The 18747-nt window shown below is 62.6% G+C and overlaps 2 protein-coding genes across 3 annotated transcripts in view; both read right to left on the bottom strand.

The window, feature by feature from the left end:
- Window positions 1-235: 235 nt before the first annotated feature.
- LOC135995802 (nuclear envelope pore membrane protein POM 121C-like) lies at window positions 236-13970 on the bottom strand. Of its 2 annotated transcripts, none has more exons than XM_065647348.1 (13): window positions 13696-13970; window positions 13432-13620; window positions 12710-12868; window positions 10606-10686; window positions 10133-10304; window positions 9108-9199; window positions 8299-8369; window positions 7432-7550; window positions 6925-7027; window positions 6045-6221; window positions 4107-5795; window positions 2822-2950; window positions 236-2577 (listed from the first exon to the last, which is right to left on the bottom strand). In XM_065647348.1, the coding sequence occupies exons 1-13, from the start codon at window positions 13968-13970 to the stop codon at window positions 2483-2485; spliced, it is 3351 nt and encodes a 1116-aa protein (XP_065503420.1). In that variant the 3' UTR covers window positions 236-2482. The 2 variants fall into 2 exon arrangements, with proteins under 2 accessions (XP_065503420.1, XP_065503421.1); XM_065647349.1 differs by having other exon boundaries at window positions 6045-6218.
- Window positions 13971-17182: 3212 nt separating this feature from the next.
- Window positions 17183-18747, bottom strand: part of HIP1 (huntingtin interacting protein 1) — a 53604-nt gene continuing 52039 nt past the window's right edge. The window contains exons 30-31 of the mRNA XM_065647350.1: window positions 17553-17664; window positions 17183-17272 (exon numbers count right to left, since the gene is read on the bottom strand). Coding sequence (XP_065503422.1) covers window positions 17268-17272; window positions 17553-17664 — 117 coding nt within the window. The 3' untranslated portion in view covers window positions 17183-17267. The remainder of the gene's footprint in view (window positions 17273-17552; window positions 17665-18747) is intronic.

Genomic DNA, 18747 nt, shown 5'->3' with positions numbered 1-18747 from the left:
ATGTTTGTGCAGTCTTGCCCTGAAATTGCCACTGGTCAGAGCCAAGGCAAAGGGAGGGGAAAAAAGAGTGAAAAAAAATCATAATAAATAACAATTCTATCCCTGCACCTGCCTTTGACCAGGGGGAGCGAGGACACACAAGCTGGAGGGTGGTGGGAGCGGTTCCGGTACTGCCCCAGTAACGTGGGCCCAGGAATCAACCACAGGCAAGGCAGGCGTGAACACAGTCGTTTTATTTTAAACCAGGGACATAAGAAGCAAGAAAAAAAAAATGCACATTCATACTAATATCCTCATCAGCCACACCAGGAATGATACAAGTCTTCAGTTTGAGCTAAACCCCCCGGGCAGCCCCAGCACAAGGGTCTCTCCCAGCAGGGTCTGTGTGGTGGGGAGGGGGACGCAGCAGGGCTGGCACTTGGCACCAAAATGGGGCAGCGCCACCAGGCACTGCTCCCCAGGGCATCCCCAGCTTGTCCCCACCTCCCCCTGGTCTCACTGAGGCCAAACCCCGGCTCCGGCCCCATGTCCCTGTCACCCCCCAGGACAGACAGCAGGGGCTCTGGGCACAGGGAGGAACTGCCCAGCTCAGCCCTTGCAGCACCACCCCAGGGACATGTGCCTGGGGTGGCTCTGCCCGCGCGAGGGAAGGCTGGAAAACCCCTGCCAGAACAGGCAGCAGGTCCTGCCTGCACCCCCTGCCTGCGGTGCTGCACCCACACTGTGCCCGGTCACCCGCCCTCCTGCCTGCGGGGAGAGACACCTTGTTCTGGCAGCCACCAAAACCACTTGTCACCATAACACATGTGAACTCCTGCTCCTCACCCTCGGAGAATTAAAAAAAAAAAAAAAAAAAAAAAAAAAAGGTTTAGTCACATCCACATACATCACAGTTTAAAACTGGGGAGATGGAGCCGGGAGGAGGGCGCGGGCAGAGCTCGTGGGACGGAGCTGCCTTTCCCCGCACAGCTCGTCCCGTGGGCAGTGCCGGGACACGCGGCTCCTCCCCGGCTGCGGCAGAAACAGCTCAACTATCAACACACTGCGGGGTCAGGCAACCTCACTGAACCAAGCTTGAAGGAATTCAAAGGCAATTTAGCTTAAATATAAAAATAAATTTTTATTTTGTTAAAAAACGTTTAAATATTTGTTTGTGATTTTTTTTTTCTTTTTTTCTTTTTTTTAATTTAGACTTCAGCAGACACACACACTCACACAGCTCGGAGAGTAAAAAACCCGGCAGCAAATCCCTCCTGGCAGCGGTGGGGAGCCCGGGGCAGGGGGGCAGCGCTGGGCGACCCCCCAGCTCCAGCAGCTCCCGGGCAGGGGCCCGGCCCCGCTCCCTGGGTGGGAAAAGGGGAGGCAGCACCGCAGCTCCGAGGAGCTGGTAAAACCCAAAAGGATGGGGATGGGCTAAAAATGAAAAACAATTTGGGTTTGGGGAGCGGGGGGGAGGAACCCGTTTGCTTCAGAGCCCCCTGAGGTGGGGAGGGGGCGCCAGGAGAGGGGAAGCGGGGGGGCTGCCAGGGCTGAGCCCCATATCTGGGGGTCCAGGCACCATCCCCCCGCAGCTGCCGGCCCTTCAGTCACGACCAGGAAGGGACGACTCCCCCGCGCGAGCAGCCACGCAGTGATGCTACTGTCAACACCCAATTAGCCGGGGCGCGTCCCCGCAAAGGGACGGGCGCCCCCACAAAAAAATGAAACTCCAAACAGCAAATCCGGCATAACCAACATGCCGCCACGCACACGGGTCAGTTCTTCCTCCAAACTCGATTCAATGAGCGCGTTCGAACGGGAGCACGGATAAAGCGGAACAGAGGAGGGGGCTGGACACGAGCGAGACAGGGGGAGCCCCGCGGCCAGACAGGAGCAGTGAGGGCCGGGGGATGCTCGGCGACCCCCAGCCCCACCAGGCTGCTGCGCGTCCTTGGCTGGCGCCTGGTGGGGGCTTAAGTCCCAGCAAGGGGATCGTCACCCCCAGCACCACGACGCCACGGCCCCGCCAGACCGGCACTACCTGCCCCCCAGCTTGTGTTCCGCAGGGACAGCAGCGAAGCGGAGCCCTCCCGAGGACGCGTGTTCACCAGGCCACGGGATTGAACAGCGGGGAAAGATTTCGGGACCTGGTGAAGACGGGATCCCTCCGCAGCCGGGAACCGCGGCGGCAGAAACACAGCCCAGCTCAGTGCAGGAACACGCGGCTCTGCCGGCTGTCGGGGGGTGGGGAGGAGGGCATGGGGACAGCTAGAAGAAGCAAATGGGGAAAAAATGTACACATTATGAAACATGGCAAAATAAAGTGAGGGAGGAAACGCTGCAGATATGTACAGAGGTTCGTCCAGCCTCGGCTGGGGAACTGTTCAAGTAAGAAGAGTTTGGTTCATCCTGTCCCACCTCAGTCGCTGCCATCCAGCACGGGGGGACCGCTCAGACCGGAGCCCCCCGGCGCAGGTGTCGCTGGGGCCCGGCAGCGCTGGGGTCACTTTTTGCGGGTGTGCTGTCTCCGCGCTTGCAGCCGCTGCCGAGCGCCCGTCTTGGAGCCCGCCCCGATGGAGAAGGCGGGGGTGGACGAACCTGGAAGCAGAAAGGTCGCTCAGGTCTCTGCAGCCTCGCTCAGAGCTGGCACAGGGGGCGGCGTCACCCCTGTCCCAGGGGAATGGGAGGTATTGTGTCCCCTGGAGCCCAGCAGGTGCCACCTGTGCCAGCCGCGGGCACTGCAGCAGCACTGGGCACAGCCTTGCCCGTCCACTGTCCCCCACCCAAGGGGACAAGGTGACCCGTCAGCTCCCCAGGGCCGAAGCACCGACCCCTTCCTTACCAAAGGAAGCGCCGACTCCCCCGAAGGCTGAGGCCGGGGTGCTGGGCGTCCCAAAGGAAAGGCCGCTGCCGCTGCTCCCCACCGCCCCCGGGACGGGCGCGCTCTGCCCAAAGGTGGGCGCGGGGGCTCCTGGAAAGCAACACAGCACCGTCAGCTGGGGGGATGAGCCAGCACAGACCAACCTCCCTGCGGGAGCTGAAGCACCGCAGTCCCCCAGGACCAGCCTCTTCACCCGAGAAGCCCTTTTAATGCGAGAAGTCGTGCCCTCATCGTAATCCCCGGGCTCTCCTGCCAGCACGGCAGTGCGGGAGGATTTACAGCCAGGGTGGAACAAAGGCCTCGGGCTTTCCAGATCAAATAGTTTCTCTGAATGTTGAGTTTCAGCTCTGTGGGAGGTGAGACAGCTCAGCAAGGGTGCAACGTGGCAGAGGAAGCCTCAGACAGCAAGTGAGAAGCAATTGCAACGCCTGGCTGGCAGCGTTGCCACTCGCAGAGACACTCCAGGTCGCTATTAAGCACCAGCAAGACCTCGACTTCTGCTGCACACCCAGGTGGGCTCAGCACCTGCATGGGGCCAGGGAGCTGGTGTAATTGGGGTGGAGGTGACTAAAGGATCCCCCTCACACCAAGAAAGGCCTTGAGGTGCTGGAGCGAGTTGAGAGAAGGGAATGGAGCTGGGGAAGGGGCTGGAGCACAAGTGTGATGGGAGCGGCTGAGGGAGCTGGGGGTTCAGCTGGAGTACAGGAGCTGAGGGGAGACCTTCTGATCTCTGACCTGCCTGAAAGGAGCTTGGAGCCAGGGGGGGTCGGGCTCTGCTCCCCAGGAACAAGCGCCAGGACCAGAGGAAACGGCCTCAAGTTGCGCCAGAGGAGGTTGAGGTTGGATCTTGGGAACAATTTCTTCCCCAAAGGGCTGTGGGGCATTGGAACAGGCTGCCCAGGGCAGCGCTGGAGTCACCATCCCTGGAGGGGTTGGACAGACGGACATGAGGTTCTCAGGACATGGGGTAGTGCCAGGGGTGGGTTATGCGTGGACCTGATGATTTTGAGGAGCTTTTCCAACCAAAATGATTCTATGATTTAAGGATTCCTCTCCACCACCGAGGGCTGGGGACCCGGATACTGAGTGATGGAAGCACCTTCCCTTTGCACGACAAGGCTCCCAGCATGAGAACCAGCCCCTCCAGCGCTGCTGAGCCTGGGGAGCTCAGCAAGGTCTGGCAGGAAAATCACTGCCTAAATCCAGCCCTGCCCTTCACTCAAAAGTCCCACCCGCCCCAGCTCACCTCCGAACACAGGCTTGTTGTCGGGCGTGCTGGGCACGGCGAAGGCGAAGGGCGTGCTCTGATTCTGCGCCAGTGAAGAGCCGAACGGTGTTGCTGCCGGGGCTGCCCCACTCTGCCCGGCCCCAAAGCTGAACCCCACGGCCGGGGAGCCGCTGCTCAGGGTGGGGGCGCCGATCCCGAAGGTGCTGCCGGAGGGCCCCGGCTGGGCAGCTGCCCCAAAGGTGAAAGGAGAAGGAGTGGTGCCAAAAACAGTGGTGCCAGCGCTGCTGCTTGTGGTTTGGGTGGTGGAACCAAAGCTGGTGGTGGTGGAGGTGGCTGTCCCGAAGGAGAAGACCGACGTGGTGGTCCCAAACGCTGCCTGGGTGCTGGGGGTGCCGAAGGAGCCCTGGGTGTTGGCTGTGCCGAAGGCTGGCTGAGCACCGCTGCCGAACACCGGCTGAGCCGCCGGCTGGGCTGTGGGCGCCCCAAAAGTGAAGGGAGGGCCGAAGCTGACAGGGCCGGCAGCGGGTTTGCTGGCGGGTGGTTGGCTCTCAGCAGCTCCGGTGCTGAATGCCGGCTGACTCGCTGCACTGGAGTACGGCGGCGGCGGCTTCGCGCCAGTGCAGAAGGAGCTGCCAAAAGCTGAAAGGGAGGAGCCGAACGTCAACGTGGCTTGACCCGTGGTGGCTGGGGTGGAAGAGGTCAGCGTGGTGCCCCCAAATACACTAAAGCCCACGGTGGTGGTAGGAGCCGCTGAGCTTGAAGGTGCTTGGCCAAACGCAGGGCCTCCTGGGACACTGGTGGTGGCAGTGACCGTGGCTGAAGGTGGCTTTCCAAACTGGAACACGGGCCCTGGGGTGGCAAAGGTGGTTTCTGTGCTGGGAGCCGAGCTGGCCGGGCCACCGAACAGGAAAGGCTGTGACGTGGCGGTGGATGTGGCAGCGGTGACGGCCGGGCCAGCGACGGGGCCGGTGGAGGCTGGTGGGTTGAGTCCAAAGCTGAAGACAGGTTTACTGGTGGCATCTGTGGAGGAACTCTGCGTGGTGGCAGTTGTAGCTGCGGTGGTGAAGATGACGTTAGGGAGACCTGTGAATCCTGCCAGGGTGGCCGTGGAGGCGGCTGGCAGCTCTGTGGCCGAGGCTGGCTGCGACGGGGGCTTGAAGGCGAAAGGAGAGGCCTTGGCTGGAGATGAGGCTGCGGCGGTGACGCTGCCGAAGATGGGCTTGAACACGGTGGTGGTGGAGGATGTCGAGGAGGGGCCTGAGCTCGCAGACACGGTGACAGCGGGGGAGACGACAGCCGTGCAGGCTGCTGCACTCTCGCTTTTCGGCAAAGCGCCAAAGATGGGTTTGAAGACGGGGGCTGTGGTGGGTGCAGCAGTGGTTGCAGTGGGCGCAGCAGTGGTCACGGTCGTTGCCGGCTGGCTGGCAGGAGGGGCGTTCGCGATCCCGAAGAGGATGCTCGGCTTGGGGAAGGCAGGAGGTTTGCTGGGGGTCGGGCCCAGCTCTGGGAAGGCAGGAGGTGCCAGGCTGCTGGGGGTCTGCGCCCCCAGGGCAGGGGGGGCAGCAGGGACAGCCGGGCTCAGCACGGGCACAGGTTTGGTGTCGGCAGAGGTGACAGGCAGAGCGCTCGACTCCAGTGATGCAGCAGAAGCAGGGGGCTGTGCAGCCGATGAAGGTGGCTGGGGGGCTACCGCAGCTCCAGTGGAGTCTGGGAAGGGGGAGAGAGCTTATTTAGGGACACAGTCACCCACAGGCACCCACCCTGCTGCCGCAGAGCTCCCAGACCCAGCCCTGCAGCTCCCAAGAGGCCCACGGGCTCAGTGTCCCCAACCTTGTTTCCCAGGACCTGCCAGCAGAGCATTGGAACAGGCAGTTAGTTTAGCCACCTGCCTCCCACAGAGGCAGTGCAGAGCTCCTGCTGCACCTGCCCTGCTGACCATCCTCCACTCCTCCTCACCTGCCGGCGTGGGGGCGGCCGAGCTGCTCTGCATCTTCTTCAGGCTGTCCAGCAGCGAGGGGGTGCCAGCTGGGGCAGGAGCCGTGGAGGCCGGGGCGGGTCCCGGGGAGGTCACAGGGAACACCAGCAGCCTGGATGCGGGTGTAGTCTCTGCAGTGGTGCTGGGGGCCACATCTGCTGGGAACGAGCAAGAAATCAGGATCCAGGACTCGCTGTAGGGAACCAGCCCTTAGCGGAGCTTCCCCAGCTCGTAGGAAAACAGCACAAACATCCCACAGCTCCAGGCCGAGGGAACCTCAGCCACAGAATCACAGAACAGTTTGGGCTGAAGGGACCTTCCCAGCTCCCCCAGTGCCCCCCTTGCCATGAGCAGGGACATCTGCACCAGCTCAGGTTGCTCAGAGCCCCGTCCAGCCTGGCCTGGGATGTCTCCAGGGATGGTTCAGCCACCACCTCTCTGGCCAACCTGGGCCAGGCTCTCACCACCCTCAGGGCCAACAATCTCCTTTTATCCAGCCTGAATCTCCCTCCTTTAGTTTCAAACCATCACCCCTTGTGCTATCACAACAGGTCCTGCTCAAAAGTCTGTCCCCATCTTTCTTATGGGCCCCTTTTAAGTCCGGAAAGGCCACACTAAGGTCTCCCCGGAGCTTCTCTTCTCCAGCTGAACACCCAACTCTCTCAGCCTGTCCTCCCAGCAGAGATGCTCCAGCCCTCAGGCACAAGCTCTCCTGAGCCCAAAGGCACCGAGACCATCCCCAAACCCAGGGCGCAGGCAGGACAGGCCCAGGAGCTCCCCAAGCCTGTGCTACAGACACCCCCTGTCCCATCAGCCCCAGCCCAGCGTTTCGCCCCCTCCACATTCCTAGTCTGCCCTTACCAGCCTTATCCTCCAAGACTTTGTTGAACCACTGCAACGCTGCCTTCTTCTCCGCGTCCAAGTCCTCCAAGGTGATGGCGTAGCCCAGCTGCGGCGGCGGGGGCTGCCAAGAGAGAGCAGCAGCTTAGCTCCTTCTCAGGGAAGCCGGCAGAGCCTCTCTGAACGTGTGCTGAAGACTGGCTGTCGTGAGCCCTGTGTCAAGCAGGTGGTTCTGCCGCAGCACACAACTGCGGAGCTCCGATTCCCCGTTCCTTTGGCCCCCGGCTTGGCGCTGAGGGCACGGCAAGGCCTTTCCCCAGGCCATTACCTGGTCCGGCAGCAGGCACCACAATCACGCACAGCCCACCAGACACTGGGGCTGGGGATAGCGTCACGTCCCACTCGGCCAAGGATGGGGCCTCCTTCCTGAGGGCAGGCAGGTCAGTCTCCCCCCAGCCCTGCAGAAATTGCAGTGAGCACATTCTATCGCCAGAGGAGGGACAACGGGGCTGCGAGACAGCGACATACCAGCGCCAGCTGGTCTCCCCGGCGAGACGACAGCAACTGGATCTTGCGCTTGCGCTTCCCGCTGCTCCCTGACGGCGGGCTCAGGGAATTCTGCTTCTTCTGCACTGGCGTCTCTACCACTACAGAGGGAGACAAGTCAGGAGCCGCTCCGGGCACAGGGAGAGACGTTTTCCTTGTGCCCATGGGCTTGTCCCTCACGACTCCTCTCCAGGTGACCCAGCTCACAGGGCAGAGCCAGGGACATGGCTTTAAGCCGAGGATGAGGCTGCGATGCCTTGGAAGAGCAACTGGCCCAGCACATCTTGGGGGGCTGTTCCAGGAGCCTGCTGGGGCTCCATAGGGCAGCAGCCCCTTCCCACCTCCGCAGACGGTCCTTGCACAGCCCACCCGAACCACAAACCACGCAAACCGCGTGGGCCACATCCAGGGTAGTGCCACGGGACGCTGGCTGCGATAGGCATAAAGCCTTTCCTCTCCCTTTCAGCTGAGGGAGCGTAGGGATAAACTCAGCCTGGAATTTGCTCAGGGTGCGACTTGTACCAGGGCAGATCTTGCCTCAAGGCTGACGCCCGGACCTGTGCTGGCCTGAGGGCTGGTGCTCCCCCTCGCAGGCCGAGTCCCACACATCTGCCAGCACCCCGACACCACCAGCACCCCGACACCCCGTGCTCATCACCCAGAAATCCCTTCAGGGCCATTGCAGGGGGCAGCAGAAGTATCACTGCCTCGGGGTCAGCGCATCTCTAGTTTCCAGGTGACATCTCAAGCCCACCCCACCTGCAGACCTCAGCCACCTCCTGTCCCGCTCCTCGCTCGCATCACTGGCCCATCCGAGCCCGGCACGGAGCCAGGGTCACCTCTGCTCACCTTTCTCTGGCTGCAGCTCCTTGTCCAATTTCACCGGCGTGGAGGTGTTGGAGCGATGTAACTCCTCTTCCCTGCGCAAGCGAGAAACCGACAGTTAGGGACAACCCCAGGCTGGGCCTTGTCCCCAGGGAGCAGGACAAGGCAAAACAGGCTATGGATCGCAGGTGTGTTCCTTTGCTTCCACCAAACAACGAATGTCAAGAAAACAGCCTGAATGTGGCTCCAGCAAACTGCTCCCCTCCCCAGCGCATCCTCCTGCACACCCTCCGCAGGGGCCCCAGACAGGAGCCTCCACCCCTCACAGGTCCCTGGCTCGGACCCTCCCTGTCACCAGAGTGGGTGGTTGTGGCAGCTTTAGTTCTGACATAAGCTCATGTCCTTCTCTGAGCTGGGAGAGAGAACGAGGGCCAGCACCATGAGGCCAGCACTAAAACACGACCTTATTGGAGCTCCTGTGAATTGATTTTGGGGACGTGGCAAAAATCGGCGCTTGTCTCTTCCCAAGGTTTCAGTCACTTGAGCAACCCAGGCCAGACCAATGGCACAAGGTAATGTCGCTCTGCAGCAAACTGAGCCCTTCAGTCTCTAAGCCAGCGCGGGAGCGCGGCAGGGATGGCACAGCTGCCAGGGCCACAGTGCAACAGGGACAGGAATCAACACAAGGACGGGGGGATTTCCACACTGGTAGGTGACTCCTCAGAAAGGAGCCTGGACTGTCCCAGTTCCAGCGGGGAGCAGGACTCGGGCACTGGGACGGCTGAGAAATCAGCTCCGCTCCTCCCGGCTGGCACCAGGCCAGCGGCTGTTACCTGGCTTTCTTGAGAGGCCACTCAGGTGTCTGGGGGCGGGAGGACGCTGGGCTGGACAGGGGGGACACACTCATGCCGCTTCTTTTCCACAGCTGGAAGGCAGAGAGAGACCAGCAGTAACTCTGGCAGGGAGCACGGCCTCCCCTCCTCCCGCAGGTCAAACGCCATTTCCCAGGGCGGTGGCTCAGGAGCCCGGAGCCACCACTTCACTCCCCTCCACATTCGCTGGAGCGCGAGTTCTGGCCACCCCAAACTGAATCCGCTCTGGAAGCAAGTGACCTTCAGGCTCACTACGGGATGAGGATGAGGAGGCTGTTGGTCGGACACCGGCTCCTGCCTTCGCGCGGCACGGACAGAGGCTGCCCGGCTGCCTCAATGCCCTCGCATGTGCGGGGCTGCTCTGGCAGGAGCTCAGAGCAGATGGATCCCACCTCAGGGATTTTAGACTCGCCCCAGCCAGAGGAAACCTTTGCCTACCAAAATATCCTGGAGAAAACCTTTCCCTACCAACACATCCTGGAGCAAACCTTTCCCCACACAGCCCACAGAGCCCCATGAGCCACAGTTACATCTCACTGGTCCATTTGCCAGCCTGACCCAAGACATACAGAGTGTTTTATTACAGCTCAGCAGCTGCTGAGGGGACCTGGCTCCAAGTGGGGACACATGGCTCCCACACTTGCTGACTCCAGCTGAAAAGGTGGCAGCGCAGCAAAATGTGTTTTTTTGTTTCCTTTCACCTGGATCTACCCCCTGAGCAGAATGGCCAAAGCTGAGTACAGGGGGGAAATAACCTCCTTCTTGCTCTGATGTAAAACAAGCACCGCAGCAGGATGGCGCAGCCTGGGGACCCCCCGGGCAGCGCGCACTGAAGGACGAGTGACACCACTGCCAGCTGCTGCCCACAAGGGGACAAAAATGCCCCTTCTGCCAGAGTCCCAGTGACACCACGCTCTTCGTACAAGCCCAGCGATGCCGAGGAGTGTCAATCCACCCTGTGCTGCCTTCACTGGGGCATCTCCTACCTGCGCAAGGCCACGGCTGGAGCTGTAGGAGCTGGCGATGGCGTTGCGGATGGAGCTGGGGATCCCGCCAGTGTACGTGTTGTTGAGGGAGCTCACGGAAGAGGTGCGGGACCTCTTGCTGGAGCCATCATCGGGGCAGTGCGAGACGAGGCCCCTCTTCAGAGAGCCAGGCCTGGACGGGGTTAGGGTAGATGTCAGGATCTCCCCAAAGCTCTGCCCATATTTCCCTTCAACGTGGGGCAGAGGGAGGAAATCAACCCTGCTCCCCATCACAGCGCAGGGCTCACGAATACGCAGTGGCACAGCCCATACGGCCACCAGCCTGCGCGCAGGGTGACAGCCCGGAGGCACAGCCACAGCTGCTCTTTTTTCCCCCTAAAGCTGAGCTCCACAAGCACCTTTCCCAGAGTCCAGCAGCTCCTGGCCCCCCCTCCCAGCTCCTGGCAGTTACATTTGGCTCAACGGGCACTTACTTGGGGATGAGCGAAGCAGGGGCACCGTTGGCCACCAGCGGCTCGAATGCCGAGTGCCCACTGCCACTGCTGTCGTGGCGCCTGCGGAGAGAGCACAGAAACCTGGGGTGGGGGCAGCAGAGACAGGGGCTGCCCCCCCACCTATGGAAAGGACCTTTCCCCACGGGCTCAGCACCGGGAAAGCATAAACCTTGTTTTTTTCCTGCCACCCAATACCCAGGAGAGAGTTTTTCCCCATCTGCATCCTGCTGTAGATTTTCTGTCCACCTGGTCCCGTCCTCAGGGACTCTCACCCCACGCTGCCTCCTCCCAAGTGCCAGCAGCTCCATCAGCTGCTGGCTGGGCTCTGTAGTTTTGTTTTCAAAAAACCTTTTTGTCCAAATCCATTATTCTAAGCCAAAATATTTAGATATCAGATTGGAAGAATTTCTTCCCGGAAAGGGCTGTTGGGCATTGGAACAGGCTGCCCAGGGCAGTGGTGGAGTCGCCATCCCTGGAGGGGTTGAAGAGATGGAGATGAGGTTCTCAGGGACATGGGGCAGTGCCAGGGCTGGGGTAACGGTTGGACTTGATGATCTTGAGGGTCTTTTCCAACCAAAATGATTCTGTGAGTTTATGATTTCAGAGACACTCAGCAGCTTATTTCTGGAGCAGACTTGACCTCTGCAACTCCTGTCTCTGACCTCTTCCTACTCAGTGCCCTGGGCTGTTTGAGTCAGAAAGAGAATCCCCCTTCCTACAAGGATCCAGGGAAGATCTGAAGTCTGAAAGTCACAGCAAACCCTGCTGTGAGGCAGAGCTGGATGATCAGCCCTGTCACTCAGCCCAAGCGCGTTCCCCGAGCACACCGAGCCCGTCACACAGGCGATGCTGCACTCTCCAGCTGACGCAGGCTCCTTTCCGCCCTCAAAGGTCACGGGATTTTCTGTCTACAAGCATTCTTCACGCTTCCCAGACAGTAATGCCTTTAAAACTGTCTTTTGTGGCAGAGCTGTGTATTGGCATGTTAAAAAACCAGAACAAATAAATTTTAAAAAAGCCAATCCTGTCTGTGCACCCGTCCTGTCATTGTCATGGTCAGCACTTGTGGGGTTCAGGTTCACCAAGCCAAAAGGGAAATTCCACAATGAAGGCGAGGACAGCACAGCAGCTCCCTGCAATCAATGCTCATCTCGCTGTGCCCTGGGCCAGCTCCGGCAGCAGCCCCCGCGCAGGATGAGGCGCCAGGTGCTGCACAAGCCGCTCTCTGCAGTGTCTCGGTTCCTCTGCTTGAGCCCAGGCAGCCCCAGTGTGCGAGGGGCACGAGGCGAACGGCCTCCATGTACAGAACAGAAGGATGAAAAAGAGGAAAGAGAAGAACGGTGATGCCACACCGTGCCCGGGCAGTTAGAAAGGCTTCGGCAGACCCTGGCACCCGGGATTTACGCATTGTCCTTCTCAGAGCGCTGGCTAAGACACCACACCTCGTTTCTTGGAGCTGGAAATCGCTGACCTTGACTAACGAAAGCAGAAGAGTCTCTCATGTTCACCCATGTGTTTTTACCTCCTCCTGCCAGCTACATTGCACAAAGGAACCATGCAGATCTTTTACAGGGTAATGCTCCCACCTGCAGCTCTAAGACTCAGGGATCCCGCCTCTCCCGGAGGCCTGGGGCACACTGAAGGACAGAGACAATGAGTCTGCAGCAGATGCCACCATTTCACACCATGTTTTCGCAGTCTGCACACCCCTGCGATGACAGAGGCCGCTTCTCTGCCAGGGAGCCCTGACAGGCTCCCCCATCCCCATCCCCTCCCAGCCCCAGCCACACCGGAGAACACGCCTGACCCACAAGCCTGCTCAGACAACAACCTAAACCACCTCCCTTTGATCTCAAGGACAAGTAGAACTCAGAGGACTTTCCGACACAGCCCAGGGGGCCGGGTGATGGGGTTGTGCTTCCTCTCCACGGTTCAATTCCCACGACACTTTTTGAAGCTACACTCCTGGTCACACCAGGTCTGGCATGCTCCAGGACATGTCCCATTTGTCACCACTGAAGCACCAGCCCCATTTACGACCTTCCTGACACAAGGGCAGTGACCTGGACTGCTGGTTTATTACCTTCTCTTGCTCTCCTGATTGTTCCCAAAAGCCTGCTCCTCCTCCTGCTCCACGGCCCTTTTCCTGCTCTCCTTGATGGCGTTCAGCACAGTCTCTTTTGCACATGGGTCCGGGCTGCTGTTGGCCGGGAAGGCCATGGGTGAGATCAACTGCTCCAGGCTGTGAGGTGAAGCAGAACAAGGCGTTAGGCACGTTGGGGTCCCCAGAGTGAGACCCCCCCCAGATCTAGGGCTGCTCCCATGGAAGTGGAGAGAGGGCTCCAGGGGGTTTGGATCGTGCAATCCTCTCTGCAACGCAGCAACACCCGGGACGGGGACAGACTGGTCACCGCGGGGATGGGGACGGAGTGGTCACCGCGGGGATGGGGACGGGATGGAGCATTTGCTGCCTGGGACAGTGATGGAGCCACCACCTCCGGGATAGGGACAGAGTGGTCACCGCCCAGGATAGGGATGGAGTGGTCACCACTGGGATGGGGACGGAGCGGGTATGGAGCGGTCACTGGCTGGGACAGCGATGGAGCCGCCACCACAGGGACAGGGATGCAGTGGTCACCACCAGGATGGGGATAGAGTGGTCGCCCCCAGGCCGGGGTCAGCACGTCCCGGGCAGCACAGCGGCCGAGGGCCGGGTGACCCGTTCCCCCCGGCCAGCCCGGCCCCGGCGCGGCTCCCCCGGCGCGGCTCCCCCGGCGCTGCGCGGCCCGGTCGGTCCGTACTCACGCGGGGGAGCGGGCCATGCCGGCGGCCGGCCGGGCGATCCTCACGGTGACGGGGCTGCGCAGCGGGGCGGCCCGGCGGGCCCAGGGGGCGCTCCGGGGGGAGCAGCCCTCCCAGCGGGCGGCGGGCGGACACACGGCGCTCCGGGCCTGCGGCAGCGGGTACCGGCGGCGCGGGGCCTGCGGCGGGGCCCTGCGGGGACACACGGGTCAGCGCCGCCGGGCCGCGGGGCTCCCCCCGGCTCCTCCCGCCCGCCCCTTCGCTTACCCCAGGCCGAAGCGGCGCGGCGGGACCCTCCCGGGCCGGCCCGAGGCGGCGGCCGGGCCTCCGTTAGCGGCGGCTTTGGCGGGCGGGCGCGGCGCGGGCGGGCCGGGCCGCATCGCGCACCAGGCCCCCGCCGCGCCCAGCGCCGCCGCCCCCAGCAGCGCGCCCCGCAGCAGCAGCAGCGAGGCCAGGGCCAGCGCCACGGCCAGGGACAGGGACAGGGCCAGCGCCGCGCCCCGCCGCCCCCCGAGCCCCGCGCCCGGCCCGGCCCCCGCCATTGCCCCGACCGCGCCGCGCCGGGCCCGGCATGCACTGCGGGGCGGGCGGGGCCGGCCCTGCCCTGCCCTTCCTTTCGCTGCGCTTCCCTGCCCTGCGCTTCCCTTCGCTCCCCTGCGCTTCCCTTCCCTTCCCTGCCCTTCCCTCCCCTGCGCTTCCCTTCCCTCCCCTGCCCTTCCCTTCCCTTCCCTTCCCTGCGCTTCCCTGCGCTTCCCTTCCTTTCCCTGCGCTTCCCTTCCCTGCGCTTCCCTTTCCTGCGCTTCCCTTCCCTTCCCTGCGCTTCCCTTCCCTTCCTTTCCCTTCCCTGCCCTGCCCTGCGCTTCCCTTCCCTTCTCCTCTCCCCTTCCCTTCTCCTCTCCCCTTCCCTTCTCCTCTCCTCTCCCCTTCCCTTCCCACTGCTGCAGGGGCCCGCGCCCCCGGGCCCTGTCCCCGCCCTGACCCCGGGGTGTCCCCCGGGCCCGGGCAGCGTCCCCGTCTCCATCATGTCCCTGTCCCAGCACCCGTGTCCCCACCCTGACTGTTGGGTGTCCCCGCTCTGACCGCTGTGTCCTCCCGTCCTCAGCCGCCCTTGCCCCCAACCACCGTGTCTCCCCCCGGATCCCCATTTCCCCATCCCCACTCCAAACCCAGTGTCCCCGTTGCTGTCCCGATCCCCGCACCCCCCTCTCCCCATGTCCCCATCTCCACCCTGTCCCCTACAGCCCCCGCACCGTTCCAGCCTGTGTCCCCCCGTCCCAGTCCTTGTGGTCCCCTGCATGTCCCCACACACACCAGTGCTGACCCCGTCTGTGACCACGCGTGGCCCTGGCAGGGTGGGGAGGGCAGGAGGGCACCGCGGGCATGTGACATCCTGCCATGTCACAGCTGGCAGGGGACATTTGCCTCACATCCCCCCAGTCAGGGCTCCCAGCGGCCACCCAGCAGCAGCACCCCCGTGCCACGGCCCTGCCGGGATGGGGACAGCAGGGTGCTCTGCATGTCCCCACTGTGGTGTCACCCTCCCAGGAAGGGACCGGGGCAGTGGGGAGGCCAAAGCCTCCCCTGCTCTTCAGGCTGCGCGGGGGCCAGGCTCTGGTCCCCTCCCAGGGAAGGGCAGAGGTGATGTGCAGGGTGGCCCTGGGGACAGAGCCGGGAGGGGGACATCATGGCCTGGACATCACCCAGGTCACCTCGACAACAGCTCCCCGGGTTATTTTTGGGGGAGGGACCAAGCGCAGCCACCAGGGCACAGCCAGGGGACCCCCACGGTGACACCACCCAGCTGTCAACCCCCTCGGAACCCACAGGTCTGGGCTGAAGGCTTTATTGAAAAATCCAAAACACACGACTTAGTAATTATTATTATACAATGACAAAAAAAAAAAAATCAACCCAATCTGCAGTGGAAGGGCACCCTCCGCTGTCCCTGTCACCAGCCACCAGCACCAGCGACCGTGCGGGGGGACGGTGACACCCCCGCCAGCGCCCGGGAGAGACAGAAAAAGGAGGGGAACTGGTTTCGGCTGAGAGCGGTGTGACTGTCCCCAAGCCCCCGCCGTGGCCCCCTCACCGCCCCCAGCCCTGACCCGGCCTGGAGGCCTGAGGTAGTTGGGAGCACCCCGTGCAGGCGAGAGCCTCCCCCAAAAAAGAGCAAGGGGGGTACTGGGGCTCCCTGTGTCCCGCAGCACCAGGATGGTTGGTATTGCATCCATGGGGAGCCGGCACAGGCCGGGGTACGGCTGCAGGGGGTGGGAGGCAGCGGGAGCCCCAGGGAGGGCGCCCCAAGATCCCCATCAGGCTGGGGCACTGAGCTGGGCGCGTTGGCAGCCGGGGGACATGGGGACAGCGAGTCCCTGCATGGTGGATGGTTGTGCTCTCCTGCGCGGCGCGGGTGGCAGCCCTGAGGCCATGGTGACGGGCTGGCCGGGCAGGGGGACACAGGCAGGTCCCAGCGCTCGAGTGCCAGCTGAGGGCTGAGGGACATCACCAGGAAAGCAGGCAGTGATGGCCCAGCCACAGTGGGTGATGCCGCCACTCCCTAAAGGTAGAAAGGCCAAATCCTGCAACCTCAGCACTCCAAGGGGGCTGCTCGGGCTGGCTCCCCCCAGGAGGCAGGGTGCAGGCAGGGTACAGGCAGGGTGCAGGCAGCGATGCCGCCAGGCCAGGAAGGCCACCCTGACCCTGCAAGGGTGGCTGTGAGCCAGCAAGCCCATGGGGACAGGCATGGGGGACGGGGACATCGCTGCACCGTTTGACGCCACCGTCCCCACTGCAGGGAGCCAAGCCAGAGGCCCGGAGCTGGCAGTGCCCCAAACGCTCCGAGCCCCCCACTCCAAGGCACAAAGGTTCCCAGCTGGCACCCCCACCCACATTGGCACCGATGCCCCGGGTACCAAAGAGGACATGGAGGTGGCACCACCCCAGAGTGAGTGAGCATGGGGAGCTCCTTGCTCCGGCTTTGGGGTGCTCTGGTTTTGGGGCACCCCAGCTGCCCCCCAAACCCTCTGTGCTGCCGCCCCAGAGCCACCCCACGTCCTTGGGAGCTGGTGGCTTGTGTGGTGGCACCACGGTTGCCCAAACCCGCGCCCAGCACCTTGCGGAGGGTTTATTGCTGGCGTGAACACAGTGATCTGTCGGGGCAGGGCAGCCCAGCTCCAGGGGTTGGGGGGGACAGTTTGGGGACCTGGGATGGGGAGGCAGGAGCTCAGGGCAGCACCCTCCTGCTGCCTGCCCCGCTCCCCACTCACCGCCAGCACCCGTTCCCACGGGAACATTCCCCCCACCCTGCAGCAGCCAAAGGCACTCGGTGCCCCCACCAGAGGGGGGAGCACACTTAGCACCAAGCCCAGCAGCACCCCAAAAGCTGTCCCCTGACCCGGTGACACCCCCGGGGCCCTTGGTACCCCAACAGGCTCCTTTGCATGGGGGGACATTTGCACCGAGCCAGGGAGCAGGTTAAGGCTGGAGAAGCAACGAGAGGCGAAAGAAACCCGCCTGTTCTCGCTCTGCTAGAGCCGGCTTGAAGAGTTCCAAAAATCTGTGCAAAAACAAAACTAAAGGGTTAAAGACCCCTGGAGACCCCCCCCAAGCCCCAAGCAGCTCTAATAAATACACGTGCGGTTTGCGGCTGGGCTGGTGAGCCCTCGCTCCTGGTGGCTCTTGGTGCTGGAGGCAGCTCTTGGCAGGGGGGATGCGGGGGACCTGTGCTTCGGGGTGGCTTTTGCACCGTTTTTTTGTAGATCTTCCCCAAAACACTGCACCAAGCTGGGGCCCAGCCCGCTGGGGGGGTTCTCCTCTGCGGGCTGCTGCCACTGCGGGTGTTAATCTGCAGCGGGAGAGGGGAGGGTCAGGGGGTACACAGCAACGCGGTGCCCCCTGGCACCCCCTCACCCTGTTCCTCTGCGATCCTGGGGCTCCGCAGGGCGGCAGAGCCCAGCAGTGCCCGAGCACCCTGCGCAGGGGCGATGTGGGTCCCACAGGTCGGGGTCACCATGGCTTTGCCCTCATGTGCTGACTACCCCCCAGCTCCACCTGTGCCAGGGCCGTGGGCAGGGCTGCCCCTCCTGCCTTCTCCTTCCCGATGAGCAGGACTGAGATCCACTCACCGTCCTCCTCCCAGCCCTCCGCCACTCCCGCCAGCTCGTAGTGCTTCTTGCGCAGCTCCCCCAGCTTCTGCCGCTCCTTCTGCAGCTGGTTCTCCAACTCCAGCACCCGCACCTGTGGGAATGCATAGAATGACAGAACGATTTTGGTCGGAAAAGACCCTCCAGATCATGGACTCCAACCATAACCCAGCCCTGGCACTGCCCCATGTCCCTGAGAACCTCATCTCCGTCTGTCCAACCCCTCCAGGGATGGTGACTCCAGCACTGCCCTGGGCAGCCTGTTCCAATGCCCCACAGCCCTTGGGGGAAGAAATTGTTCCCCAGATCCAACCTCAACCTCCCCTGGCGCAACTTGAGGCCGTTTCCTCTGCTCCTGGCACTTGTTCCTGGGGAGCAGAGCCCGACCCCCCTGGCTCCAAGCTCCTTTCAGGCAGGTCAGAGATCAGAAGGTCTCCCCTCAGCTCCTGTTCTCCAGCTGAACCCCCAGCTCCCTCAGCCGCTCCCATCACACTTGTGCTCCAGCCCCTCACCAGCTCCGTTCCCTTCTCTCAACTCCCTCCAGCACCTCAAGGCCTTTCTTGGTGTGAGGGGCCCAAAACTGCCCCCAGGATTCGAGGTTTGGCCTCCCCAGTGCCCAGCTCAGGGACGGTCGCTGCCCTGGGCCTGCTGGCCACACCAGTGCTGGTACCAGCCAGGATGCTGTGATGCTGTTGTATGTCATGTTGTACGTCATGGCACCCAGTGCCTGGCACAGCATAGAGCCATGCAGGGCTGGGCACCCCCTTTCACATCCATTATCTCCACAATATCAAGCCCAAAGACCACCAAGGTCCATTCCATGAGTGCTGCGATGGCAAATGGCCCTTGGGAAGGGACCAAGCTCAGGTGGGTGCTGCCTTCACAGGCAGATAAAGGCAGAGCAACCCCGTGTGGGCGCTACGGGAAGGGGAATTCTCTGGGGACAGCCCGTGCCAGTTGGCAGTGGGTGCTGCGGGACAGCATGTGGGCACACAGGAGCGGGACACCCCAGGCTGTTGTGCCGTGATGGTGACAGTGTCGGGGGAGGCTTGAGGATCAACTGCACGTGGCTCCTGGGCAAACCCATCTGCTGCCTTCACACCTTGGGCTTTCCTCACACTGCCGGGGCCAGGCAGGGTCCCCCCCAGCCTCTCAGTTGCCCTAACGAGGCACCAGC

This window comes from Caloenas nicobarica, chromosome 17, assembly GCF_036013445.1.
Source record: "Caloenas nicobarica isolate bCalNic1 chromosome 17, bCalNic1.hap1, whole genome shotgun sequence".
NCBI classification, from domain to species: domain Eukaryota; kingdom Metazoa; phylum Chordata; class Aves; order Columbiformes; family Columbidae; genus Caloenas; species Caloenas nicobarica.
The sequence above is the reverse complement of the archived record's forward strand: the minus strand, read 5'-3'. Positions and strand labels throughout refer to the sequence as shown.

Bases quoted from the DNA above. Each gene is read 5' to 3' on its own strand.
- LOC135995802 (XM_065647348.1), bottom strand. From the start codon at position 13,970: ATGGCGGGGGCCGGGCCGGGCGCGGGGCTCGGGGGGCGGCGGGGCGCG. The intron at 12,869-13,431 runs GTGAGTACGGAC...TTCACCTCACAG, and splicing joins GGCATGGCCCGCTCCCCCGC to CCTGGAGCAGTTGATCTCAC. The intron at 6,222-6,924 runs GTAAGGGCAGAC...GCTCGTTCCCAG, and splicing joins AGTCTTGGAGGATAAGGCTG to CAGATGTGGCCCCCAGCACC.